Source organism: Microtus oregoni, unplaced genomic scaffold (genome assembly GCF_018167655.1).
Source record: "Microtus oregoni isolate MIOR12 unplaced genomic scaffold, Mior012 000013F_ref0000133, whole genome shotgun sequence".
Lineage (NCBI taxonomy): Eukaryota > Metazoa > Chordata > Mammalia > Rodentia > Cricetidae > Microtus > Microtus oregoni.
Genome location: NW_024543072.1, coordinates 35,130,812 through 35,144,880, shown reverse-complemented (window position 1 = coordinate 35,144,880; position 14,069 = coordinate 35,130,812). Strand labels below are relative to the sequence as shown.

Here is a 14,069-nt window from a genome sequence, read left to right as displayed (position 1 = left end):
CACGCTTGCGCAGTTCAGGTGTAAGCAGGAAGTTCCTTAAAGATCTTTCTTGGTGTTTTATTCCATCTCTCAGAAAATGTGCACACATCATAACGTGTGCATCATATTAGCAATAGTTTGTACATACTACATCATCAATCATTCTAGACACGCACCGTGTTCCTTCTTTCCATCTCTGTCCGCACCACAAGGGGCACCTCGAGATAGACCCAGTCCTGAAGCAAAGCCCCACCGTCTGGTCTGGCTGTTCATTCCCACTGCCGATCAGGACCGTCTATCACTATGCAGGGCAAACATCCACACCGGAACGCACTGCTCAGGAAAGCCCTCTTGCTTCTCCTGGCCCAGAACCACCAGCCCACTCTTCCTGATGAGGCTTCGGAGGATGTCCATGTCCCGAGTCACACTGCTGTCAGACAGGTCGAAGATACAGCCCTCCCGTGCTACATTGTCTTTCAGGATGATAACACCATTTTCTTTCAGGCCATCTCGGCAGCGGGAAAGAAATGCAAGGAGGTCCTTATCAGTCAGGTATCCTGCAAGTAGGGCCAGATTGGTAGAAAAAGACAAGATGAAACGTGGGCAGGAGGGAGGTGCGTCGGAATAAAAGCAAAGCTAAGAGTCAAGAGACTGTCACCTCTACCCACACACAAATTATTTTATAGCTTGAATTGTTTTAGTTACAAGAGACTTTGAAACGTAGGTAAGAATAAAAAGAAACAAATCCTCTTTTAGAGGTTTTAATTCCTTGCCTTTATATCATGCTGCATGGACCATGTACCTGATACACGCAAGATACTACTGTCACTACTGTCCCTCCCAGGAGCCATTGCATGTCCTTATGCAACATAATCACTTTTTGTGGCGTGTGTGTGTGTGTGTGTGTGTGTGTGTGTGTGTTACCACAATAAAATTCATTGCTGTTTCATTTCCTAAGGATTTAGGTCTCAGAATGTTTAGTTCTTTCAGTAAATAATGAGGATTAACCATTTATGGGCCCACATTTTAAGTATTTTCAACTATTTACATTTCTGCAAAGATGCTGGTCGCTCCCAAGCGCTTGTTCTAGCCCTAGGAGTAGGAACTGCCAGGCTTGTACAGCAGTGTTAGAGAAATTTAAGGAACCAGAGTTGTCAGGGGATCACATGACAGCTAGAGCTAACAAAAGCGGTGTGGGCACCTCGGGCTCCATCTCCTGCTTGTGTCCCAAGTGTCATCTTTCCTAGCTGGGAGAGGTGAAGGGCAAAAGTTCTGCCCTGCAAGACTGACCTGAGACCCACTGAATCCAGATGACGTCATATCTTGCTAAGTGAGGCGTGAATTCCTGCAGGCTGTAGCAGTGGTAACTTTCCACTTTGTCCTCGTTGACCTGCAAGTAGCTCTGGGCTTCCAGGAGGAAGGACTCCATCATGTCCACCAGTTCAACGCTGCTGAAAACAGGCAACAGGACGTGCTTGCTGACCCTGCCTATTCCAGAGCCGCAGTCCAAGGCACAGCCAGTGCCCGCTCTCCCTGGCCCCTGCAGAAAGATACCTTGTGGGCCACTTCAGTATAGAGACTCACCTCGAGTCTCAGGTATTGCAGTTACTTCTTCAAATCAAGTCGCTTTGGCTCAATTCTGTACTCTAAAATGTTTCATTTATGTGTATGATTTGATGTGTTAGTACAATTGCACATGGATAACTATCTATTATCACATCAATATATAGAACATTTCATTTTTTTCCAAAAAGGGTAACTCTTTTTGCCAAATTTAACTCTTTTAAAAGAATTTCAAACTATCCTTTTAGGTTCCAGTACAGGCTAAGTCTCTCCAAGAAATGAGCCATGGACAGCTCTGTGAAGACATAGCTTTGATGATCATGGCAGCAAAATGGACACATACAATAGGTTATTACTTTGAAAAAATGGGAAGGTGGGGTGGAGCCTATGCAGGAATTTTCATGAATTTCAAAATTGCTCTAAACATTCACTTCTTGGAAACATTCAGATTCATATTGGGATGAATGAAATTTTAGTTCCTCTAAGCTGGGTTTAGAAGTGCTCAGAAGCATCTACTCCTTTCCTATGAGTGGTGACGTTTGAGGCCTGAGCCGAGGAATAGCCATTGTCCCACTGTGTCTCAACCAAGAGTGCATTGTAAATATGGGTCAGGCAACACACAAACACTCATCTGGGTAGTCTTCAGACTCTTTGTCTCCTTTAATGCTGATACACACACACACACACACACACACACACACACACACACAATCAGAAACTACAAGTTCACAGAAAGAAAAAAGCTTTAAGTAAGGCTATACATTAACTAGGAAGGGGAAAGGGGAGGTAGTGCCTATTGAGAAATTAGCTAATATAAACATTCTCAAACTTGCTTCTATACAATTAAAGAAAGGCTTTGGAGTTATGAAGAAAGATTCAGCTGGTCTAAATTATTTAGTTGTGATTGGGACAGTAATAGGTTCATGCTAGAAATTACAGTAATAGGATACTTGGAGTTACCAATCAAGATCTTACGGCGAGAGCCTCCTCTTGATTTCTCAGGAACTAAGGATGAAAACTGCAGTTGGCTAAGGATCAAAGGTAAACATGAGCAGGAGGAAACATCAAAACATTTGCCAAAAGGCTTTCCTTATGCGAGAAAGGTACAAGTACAACAAAAGCAGAAAGGAGGCAATGATAATCTTTTTTTCCAAATACAGTAAGGGCCATAATAAATGACTATTTATATGTCACATGCTCCTATATCCACAATAATTACAATAACCAAAGAAACTTTCCTAAGATTATGATGTTAGGCTTGGAGAGATGGCTCAGTGGTTAAGAGCACTGGTTGTTCTTCCAGAGGTCCTTAGTTCAATTTTCAGCAACCACATGGTAGCTCAGAACCATCTAAAATGAGATCTGATGCCCTCGTTTAGCATGCAGATATACAGGAAGGTGACAGAGCACACACACACACACACACACACACATATATGCACACACGCATATGTGTGTATGTATTTTAAGATGATTCCCATTTTGGAGATGAGAAAACTCCAGTTTTTGGTATTGTACAGCTAATGGGAGAACTAGAATTTGAGCAAGAACCTTCTGAGCCAAACCCGGTCTACATTAGGAATGACACTACAGCAAACAGACTGAAGACAAGGAGGGGAAATGTTCCAATTAGAACTCCCTGGAACTATGGTTCTCAACCTTCCTTAATGCTGCGACCCTTTAATACAGTTCCTCATGTTGTGGTGAACCCCAACCATGAAATCATTTTGTTGCTACTTCATAACTGTAATTTTGCTACTCTTATGAATCATAATATAAATGTCTGATATGCAGGATAGCTGATATGTGACCCCCACTAAAGGGTCATGACCCCTGGTGAGAACCACTGCCGGGGAAGATTCTCAACCTCGCCGATGATGACTTATCAATTCAGGTGTCTGATGTTTGGCTACAGCTATCCCTGAAACTGTTTTTAAACAGACACACATATTCCTCTTACTCGGGTGCTGTGACCCTCCAGCCTCTCTGACCATCCCCTAGTTGCTCTGTTGTGCTTCATCTAAAGCCGTTGGCGCTGCCTCCCCTGTCCTGGCAGCGCTGGTCATTTTCTGTCTGTCACTCACAGGCAGCACCTCTGAGAAGGGATATTTAAAGGGTGCCCTCAGAAGCTGCTCCCTCCTCTTGGACACTATGTCTGGTGAAGCTGTGACTGGATTGAAATCGGATGCCCTTGATAAATGTGAATATGGTCTCGCACAATGTGCGATTTCAAAACAAGATGGTTTTTATTTCATTTTCATTCGTTGTCTTACTTTCGTGTCTATGGAGTCATTACAAATTAGTAAAAACACTCTTAATTATGCTTTTTGGTCTTATTATGCCTAATTGTTTTATTTTGGATAACATTATCTTAAACCCATTCAGTCAAGTTGAAAACTCAAATCTAAGTGCTTCATGGTCCTGTATAAAAACTGTGAAATGCAAATCAAATCTCATCATTTTAGTCATCCAATCGTAGACAAATAGCCAAGAAACAAATCCATCAAATACCAAATTCTACACCTTTACCCTATCGGTAAACTTTACGCTCTACATTTGTGGATTGTCTAAAGCAAATACATTTGCAACTAGATTAAACAGCTTTTCCCACTGTCCCCTGTCACTGAGCGTTGAAAGGAAAGCAAAGCTTTAAATTAAACAGCCTGCCTTTTCCCAGTTGACACAAGAATAAATCATGTCAGATACTCATATCCCCTAAGTCCTTGTTTCTTGACCTAGATACTAATTTAGCAGATTATTGAGGTCAAAGCACTAAAATATCACTCGTTTAAACAGACTGTTTGTTCTTAGTTCAAGGTCACAGCTTTACAATGAGCCTTGTCTACTAAGAAGGACTCTTGTGTTTGTTTGAAAGGAGCAGTCTGCCTCTTTTCCAACATAAATATGCAACCATACAGTGTTTCCTTTCCCAGGTCCCTGGGCGTGCCTCTGGGCTCTGTCTGACCAGAATCCCTGTGGTCAGCTTGGCATTCCTCATAGAGTGACAAGACAGCTGGATTACTAGCTAAGCTTCTGAAATGCCTTGGGATCAAAGTCGGCCTCACCATGAGGCAAGCAGGAGGGACTGCTTAGGCCAGGAAAGAGAAGAGAGTTGAGGTCTATAGTCTGTGAGGGGGAAAAAATACGGAGTTTTCTGCTTCATGAAACAAATGGAAAAAAAATAAGTTGTGGTTGAGAGCAAGGAATTTGGTGTAAAACTAACCTGACTGGACTGACGTCTCAGTGTGTGCTATCTAAAGGATTTATTTCATCCCTTTAAACCTCAATTTCCACAACTACAAAGGAAGAACTGACAACAGTTTCACTCTTAAGGATTCTAAAGAGTAAAGAGATGGTGTTCCTAAAAGACCCAGCAAAATAACTGACCTAAGCTTCGGTCAGCATGCAATGAACTCTGTAGATCACGCTAATCTCAAACTCAGAGATCAGCCTGCCTCTCCCTCTGTTTCCCAGATGCTGGGATTGAAGGTATATGCCACCATGCCCAGCTGAATTATAAATATGTGTATATATGTATATATATATATATATATATATATATATATATATACCATGAAATCAGTCATCAACACTTGTTTAAAAGTATTACAGATTATTCTGACATGTAAACATCCATGGTCATAAACCCTACACTTTTCAAAGCTTTGTGGCTACGACTTACATCAGATAGACATTGAGTCCGACAACTATCTCATCCTGAAAACATGTCTCAGATATTGGGTGCCACAGAAGGACTTAGAATGAATAGAACTTCACTTCAGCACCAATATGGTCTTCACACTATTTTGTGCAGGTTGACAGTTTTACCCTAAAACTAAATATTTATGTTTCCTTTATCAAAATAAAACACTACCCACATTTTAATCAAATTACATTTTATTAACCTGCAACAAATTTTGTTTGTAATTAGGAGTTTTTTCTTCAATAAGACCAATGGCAGTTTTATTGTGTGGGTTAAAATGGCCTAAAAACTAAATAATGTTGCATGCTATGTGTTGAGTATATGATAAGACACCATGGTGTTATTACTAATAGCCACACATTAGATTTGTTTTATGCTCATTTTGTTGACTAAAGCAAGAGCCCAACATCTCTAGTCTTCTTTGATTTTCACTTTCTTCCACCAAACTGATTCTGTTGTTAGTCCCTAGCCATGGATGAGAAAACTGAAACTAAATACATGGAAATATCATGCTCAGAGAAAGGAATTTGTACATTAGGTTGAAGAACCATGATGCTTTAAAAAGTGTAGAATTTTGGCTCTGGTGTCCTACTGTCTTGTATGACCTTGGAATTTCGTCCGCAAAAAGAAAGAAGCATAACCAAATCCAGAGTTACAAAAGAATCTCATCTGATCAGGTAATAAGCTGGACTATGTATAATAATCATAAAGGGATTCTATCATCTTTGCTTTTAAACTGTTCATAAGCACACATTTCTTATAGTTTAGAGACTTCGTAAGTCAATCTGAAGTGCCATGAAGCATGAATTCTCGGCCGTCTCCTAGGTGTCTGCTGTTTACCTCTGATTCACTGAAGGAGATGTCTCTCTCTGTCATGTAATGCAGTCATGTCTGTGCTACTAGTTCACCTTCCCCCGAAGCATGCAAGACTAGCTGCTGCTACAGTGGTAACGAGCCAAGTAGGATAAGCCAAGGGCTTGCTGAACTCCATTTCTCTGAATATCTTAACAGGCTTTCTGGCTGACCACTCAGCTGAGTCACATGGCTTTAACAATGCAGAAACATGTGAGCTCAATTTGCAAGGATCAAGCATCAGTCAAAAAACTCACCCCAACAAATTTCCTAAGAAATTCACGAGAGGCCTGGATATCTGGGTTGGATAGTTCAATAAAATTTCCCATCATGCCTTCTTCTGTGGCCGGTACCTCTTGGTAGAAAAGTTTGGCTCTGGCATAGAACTGCATCTCACCATCAATGACTTGGCTTGTTAAAGCATACAGTTTTACTGCAAAGGAAATATTATCGAGAGTTATTAAAATGTATAGGATGTAACGAGCTCATTTTTAAACAATGTAACGGTTTTCTCAAAATTCCATGAATTTGTGTTGTAGATGAAAGGGCACTGATTTGATTTGATTTGATTTTTTTTTTTTTTGGACAAGGTCTTACTGTATAACTATGCCTGTCCTAGAACTTGCTCCGTAGACCAAGCTGGGAACAAACTCACAGAGATCTGCCTGCCTCTCCCTCCCTAATGCTGGGATTAAAGACTTGCACTGCCATGCCCAGCATGGACAATGGTTTTAAATCAGAAAGTCTGGATTTGAGTTCTATCCCAGAGGCTTGCATGCTATATAACATTGAGAAAACCATTTAAATCCTATTTGAATTTTAGATAAACAATAATGTATTAGTATAAGTATGCCTAAGATATTGCACTCTACTTGAGACATACCTATAAACAAAAACTATTTGTTGGTAAGGTCAGATACAGTGTAACTTGTATCTTTTACAAAGCATGGAGCTGAAGTTGCGCAAACAAAACAGATTTCACCAGAACAACCGGAAGTAATGGTTGAGTGGCATTAGCATTCCGGGGAAAATTTATTTTGAAGCTAAATTTAATACCCATTTAACTGTGAGAATTTTTATTTCCTTTGGATTCATTTTCAGGAGTTTCTCAAAGCTGTATTTCAACCCAGCAAGGGTTAAAATCAAGAGCTGATGTGTACAAGAAGACGATGCCACTAACATGGGAATCCAGTAAAAAGAAATCTGCAAATGACAACTACATATCAGATCAGATCTGGGATAAAACTGTTCAGACTGCAAAGAAATCATAGGTTGGAATTCGGCCAAAGTAGCCAAGAATCTAGGATACATTGGTAAAATTCCAAAAAAGACACATTTTCGTTCACAGCAACCAGAACTAAAATATAGTTAAAAGCTCTAGATAAAATATACAATGGCTCAAACTTACTATTATCATGAGATGAAAACCAAAATACGTCATAATTTTAAGTAGGAGTCAAAAGAAAAATAGTATTTAGCCTTAACTAGGAACATTTACCTTTCTTTAGGTAACTCCTATGATTGTGACATTAAAGCAGGGTGCTGCTTGATTCTAAAATCAATAACTACATAATTCCAAAATCGTATTCTGAAAGTTAAAGGTACAATAGAAAGCATGTGACTAGAACTGCGCTCCCAAAGCAGAATTAAGTCAATATTTTCTAACTTGAAGACCCTGGAACTAATGTTTGGGTCACACATGACCAGGGGTTTCTGAAAGAGTTACAGAAGTCAGTTTCTAAACAGATTATTTCCTGGAAGTCAATGTAGTATTATACACAGTCTCCTCAATGTATAATAACTATTATATGTGCATGTTAGTTTTAAAGTGCAAATCTTTTCAAGCTGCTTATGTATAGGCTCTTTTGTCAATTTATGCTCAACTGACTACTGAATGAGATGATATGAATGGAAAGTAGGGCCCTTATGATCCAAAGCAATAGTGACCGCCGCTGACCTACCTCATCTCTTCCCTACTTTTCTACGTAGAGTCAACTGTACTTAAATCGCTTTGCAAATAAATGAACAAATATTTATAAATTCAACAGAGATAGGAAATTCAGGAACCACCCTCCCAACATTATGATGGTTCCAAATTCTTCTGCAGTCTTCAAAACATCAAACTAGAAAAGCATAATTCAGGGTCTTCTCAGGACTGAATGCTCTTCTGGGATTGTGGATTAACCACAGCTCAGTGGCTCAATCTCTCTCTCTCTCTCTCTCTCTCTCTCTCTCTCTCTCACACACACACACACAACTAACGAGAAATTTGATACAACACATGGAAATCAGAAGACAACTTTTACAAGAATCAGTTCTCTCCTTCCAACACATGGGTCCCAGAAATCAAATTCAGGTCCTTGGGCTTGGCAACTATTATCTTTACTCACCTGCGTAGCCATCTCAATGACACCCCCACCCAAAGTTCCTGATCCAGGTAAAGCAACAAATTAGCCACAGTCATCATCAACTGCTTAAGTCAGCAAGTTAGTAGCATATATTAAAGGCCTTAATCTAGGAATGGGCATGGTTCGTTGCATCAGCAACATTTTGGTCTCAAGTCAATGCAGAGCTCAGCGGGTTTCAGCTTCACTGGGAGGGCTTTTATGGTTAGGGGCTTGAGTTCTCATTTTCACCTCACTGACAGATGTATTTCTCTAAGAAAGATATACGAGGTGTCATGGCCAATCCCAGGTTCTGCTTTCTTGATGGCTCCTGCATAGTTCGTGTTGGCTTAAATAAGGCAGCTAGTCACTAGCCCACATCTTTTTACAGTGGAAATGCATGTAGTGGTATTTTGTCACAGAATTGCAATGTCTCTGTAAATTTTGAGATTGTTTGCAACAAAAAATAAGAGCAAAAAAATGCACTTATTTCCTGACCTATATTACCTTTAATTGATCAAATCTATATACATGCAAGGAACCTATCTCATTGTCTCATTGATGATGTAAGATAAATGTTATATATATATATATATATATATATATATATATGTCTATAGAAGGAAGAAGAAAGAAGGAAGAAAGTTAAGAAACAAGTAAGTGTTAAATTATCCAGATCAAATGACACAACTGGGATTTGATCCCAGTTCTATGCAAACCTAACACCCATAGCTTCTTCATCATACACTTTGACTCAAAATTGCATGAGATAAGTTTTTTAAAAAAGAAAGAAATTATCTTTTCTTCACTCTTTTAAAAAATGCCCTTGTAGCATTTGCACTACAAAAGTAACAAGTATCCTAAACTTTTAGATACAATATTTTTATTAATTCAAGAATTCTATACACTGTATTTTGATAATTTTTTCAGGTTGCACACTGAAGTGTGTGGCAATGCTGAAGTCAATTACAGTTAGGAACTGTATGGTGAGTTTGTTGTGGAAGTTCTAACTGTTTTCGTGAAAATGTTTTTAGTAATTCTCATTTTTAACTGTACAATGAATAGCTTACCACTGCTCTTGACTCCCTCTCAAAGACTGATCTTCTAGGAGGGTCAACGACGGAAGAGGAATAGTAACTACTGAGTACTTACGTGCCTGGGATTGTCATAGGCATTTCATAGGCAATGACAGAAGAGGAATAGTACCTACTAAGTATTTATGTGCCTGGCATTGTGGTAGGCATTTTATAGTACTTCTTTTTAACCCCTTAAGCTTGGTTCTTAATATTTTAGAAGACTGGAGTTAGAGTGTCACTTCCCAAATGAGTGCAGGGAGAATAGGATCGAGTATAGTTTTACTTAGCAAAAGACGTATGAGAGGAGGCCTCAAGTCAAGTTCATTTGAACAATGTTTTTGTTCTTCTAACAAATCGCCCAAAACCATTTTTACGTAACAATGTCCAGGAGCCATAGAATCCAAGTAAAACAACTGACAGATAGTCACTGATCTCCACTTATAGGAAAAGGTGTTATTTTACAGGGCCCTTTAAGAACCGACAGACTAAAGACTTACACTGACATCTTTTTCTATACTAGTTCCTATTTGTTCATAAACAATCACCTTTAGAAAATGTTTGAACCCAAATCTCCAAATGAACCGATGTCACTGAATTCTATGAACCTACTCAGTGACCCACCCACCTTGATCCCCAGAGGTTCAGTTCTCATCACAGGTCATGTTTTCTTTTGCTGTCAAGCTGGAAATTACATGTGGAAAATTGTGCATTGTTGCCCACTTTATCTGAGTGTCCATTCCCATTGGTAGGTAGGATATGTAACAGTTCTAAAGTATTCTGGGATACGGATACCTGGGCTGGAATCCTGCCCTGCCACACACCACTGTTAAACCATTGACAGAACCTTCTAGTTCCTCTGTGCCTAGTTTCAAAATATAAGATATGGGGAATAAGAATGTGCCCAATAGAATGTTGGGACAATGAGCTGAGGTTTTTTTAAAAAAATGTAAAACACTAAAAGTTGTGAGCTTGTTTCCCCTCTCCTGAAAAATCTCCTAAGGCAAACAGCAGTGCTTCATCTACCATTGTACACTTCGGTCCTCTGGGTCTCAGCGCTTGGATGCATCTTCGGAGCTGGTCAGGGATGTTTGAGGGAAGTTCTCCATCACGGATCTTACCACAGAGTGAACTGGAATAAAGCTGGGCATCTTACACAGATGGTTGGGGATGGGGAAAGAAACGAGGGAATCAAAGACTGGTTTACCCTGGTGCCTTCCATAATTACCCCTAAACAACCAGCCCTCTGTGCAGACCCTACAGGCAGGATTCCCTAACATTTTAAAAAGAGAGGCTTTATTTTCATTTTTATGAAGTCTCAAAGGCATCAAGAACAAGGGAAGCCAAACACTAAAACACTTCTGTGGGGCTGGGGAGGCAGCGTCTCTGCTGGCTGTTTTATTTCCAACCTAAAAGGAATAATATCCGCTACAGCCTGAAAACTCATACATATTAAGTTTATCGTCTTTGGTAATTCCTGCTCTAAAAAACTTTAAATAGTGACTTTAGAAGAAGCCTGGCACAGAGGAAGTAAAGGAAAATCTAACACCTACTGAAAACTGACTTTTTTTTTTTTACATGTATACTGCTTGTAATTCTTCCAGGTCCTTGTTACAGTTTTGAGGAAACTGATGATCATAGGTATTAATAACTTGCAAGATTACTACTCTTCGTGTAATATAAGACCATAATATTTATTCAAATGTTATTCCATAACTGTTTCTTGCACTGAATATGACCATCTTGATCAGAAAATCAGTGTATGAAATAATCATCTCTAAGCAGCAATTTTTTTCACAGAAGAAGTACTTTATGACTATATATATACTCATATCACCCATTATCTTATATTTCTGGCCAATGAACTCTAAAAGAATTATAATATATGTCATTCTGGGTTAAAGTACCTGAAGCTACTAAATGGTCCTTTAGCAACCGGTGTTATCTGACTGATGAAGACTGTATCATCCTGGATCCCTTTATGCCTATGAGGAATATAGCTGCCCTCATCATAATAAATATTGCATCTCAAAAAAATGACAACAAAGGTAGATGCATGGGTGCAACCAACACTATTTCAGAATTCATTTGTTACTGCAGCAGAGCCTAACCCATTCCAGCTGATACTATTCTTAGTTACTGTTGTTATGCAGGTTTGTGGATTCTCGGGGAAAACTAGTGCCCAGGCTGAATTCTCAGGATAGAGAAAGTAAAGAGTGTTCTTTTATGGAAAGTTAAGTAATGATAAGTCCAACTTTGGCCTGGAGAAGACTGACTTTATTCCAGTTGCACTCACTAAAGGAACCAAGTCTCTTAGAAGCCCTTGGTGAGGCAAGAGCAAAGACTGGAAACAGGACCTCTGCTCTGAACCAAAGCAGAAAAGTTGTACCTTCCCCTTCATTTTACTTTAGGCTTCCATGGACTATTTTGTTAAAAACATCAATTTTTGCAAATGATTCATCAACTATTCACACACTCATAAAGGAGAAGATGGATAAAATAAAACACCATAAAATCAGAATGATGGCATTAGATTAAGAAATGACCAAGTATAACTGTAGGCAACGTGTTTCAAACTAATTGTCATCTGATTTCGATCAAAGATTGTTTTATCCCTAACTGATTTACAGCTACGTTCAGAAACGAGTCCCTTTTCTGTCTGGCTACCACTTTAAAGGCTGTCGGTCATCTGCCCACTAGTGACTTGCCTCTCAGTTGTCATCACTGGTAGCTTCCTCTAGTCTAAATCACACAGTGTTCCTGAAGATTCATACTGAGCACTAGAGCAAAGACTGTCCCCCCCAGCAGTCTGGAGCCACCAGGGCATTATAACCCTCCCACAGATCACCCCAGTTTTTTTCTTAGGGTAAAGGAGATGCATATGCTTTACTGGGAAATTCTTCAACTTGCCTTGGCTACACTCTAAATTAACCAACACATCTCTGAACCTTCTTTCTTTCACTTAAAAACTAAAATTGTCTGGAAGAAGTAGGAAACTGGAAGGGTAAATAGTGATATTTACCTGTTGTGTAACTATCAGCATCAAAATTTTAGAAGAGAAACATTTTCATATAAAGCTGTATAGACATAAGATGAAAGTATCTGTGGGGCTCGAATTAAAGAAACCTCAGAAGTAAATTATGAAATGAGACTTTGATAGCTGCTAACATCCAGTTTCTTGAATGAAACACTAAGAACTATGTCGTTCTTTCCACAGCAGGAAACGGGGGCCAGTTCAAGTGCACAATGGGGCTTTCAGACAACCTTAAGCAAACAGACCAAGGCTGAGAAACAGCATTCTTGTTTTCACTTGGAGAAAATATAAATCAAAGAGACAGGAAGGGGGCACTTCACTCTTTAATCAGATGTCGTTTCCTCTTTAGTGCTAGTTAGAGTGTCCCGAAGTTTGTTACCTCTACACGGGTTAAATCAGTGCTGAAAGCTTAAAGGATAAGCTTCTATTGCTCTCTTGTCCCACTTCCCTGAAACTATGGTGGCGGGGGGGATGAAGGCAGACTATTACCCTCGATTTCTGAAGTTCCCTTATGATACTTGTGACTTAGGGAAGTTAGGGAGGCCAGAACAGATAGTACACACACACACACAACACACACCACCCATACAGAAACATTCATGTCCCAAGCATACTTTGTTCCCTTCTTATGCAATCTCTGTTTTCAGTTTTTGCTTAACATACTATTAACCTAATGTTCTTAACAATGAGCTACCTAATTTTCTGACTTGAGCAGTTAGGAAACACACCAGTGACAACTCAAGAACTGAGTTTCTCTAAGCCTCACCCAGCTGACACCTGGAGCAGCTAGTCACTATGCCTGAGGGGGCGTGAAAACCCTAAAATAAAGCTCAAGCTTGCCAGACAGCACTTGATCTTCCCCTCTCCATAAAAGAAAGTTATTGCATGCATCTCACCCGCTGACACTGGTCTGGATTCTCCATGGCTGAAAAGTCCCCTTGCTCTAACCTCTCTCCTAGGCGCCCTGTAACCTCATACAACCCATGCAGTTCCTTCTTCTCCCTCGTCTAGCAGCTCTGACTCACTTACCCAGGGGAATTTTTTCCAGCAGGTAGAGATAGCTCTGAAAGAAGTCATTGCGAATGGCCTTGTGAAGGATAAAGGACATGCTATGTCGACAGAGTTCATCATCGGTCTTCTGCCAGCGGGATCTAAAGGCAAAATGGGCTCCCAGGTGGGCCATGGGGAAGGGGGCTGATAATTATTCCTGCAGAGAAAGGAAGCTTGTCTGGCTGTTTCTTTGAATTACTCTTCTCTTCCTCAAAGAACTTGAGACTGTCATTTTAAACCAGTCCCAGGTTCATCTATATCAGGACAGGCTGTCATGGGTTGTAGGGGGAGGGATAGCAGACATGGGGAGGTCAGGCTCTTGGCACATCCACCCACCGTCTGATTGCTTGCGCGACACTACTCCAAGCCAGCAGGTGCTAAAAGTAAAGATGGAAACAGGCTGAGTGAGATCCTGCTTCATCCCGGGAAGA

General features: G+C 40.0%; 1 protein-coding gene across 1 annotated transcript; it reads right to left on the bottom strand.

Annotated features, from left to right (window-relative positions):
• Window positions 1-264: 264 nt before the first annotated feature.
• Mettl11b (methyltransferase like 11B) lies at window positions 265-13,771 on the bottom strand. Its single transcript, XM_041662335.1, has 4 exons — window positions 13,618-13,771; window positions 6,355-6,530; window positions 1,270-1,519; window positions 265-536 (listed from the first exon to the last, which is right to left on the bottom strand). Exons 1-4 carry the CDS (start codon window positions 13,769-13,771, stop codon window positions 265-267), a joined length of 852 nt encoding a protein of 283 aa, XP_041518269.1.
• Between the last annotated feature and the right edge of the window lie 298 nt (window positions 13,772-14,069).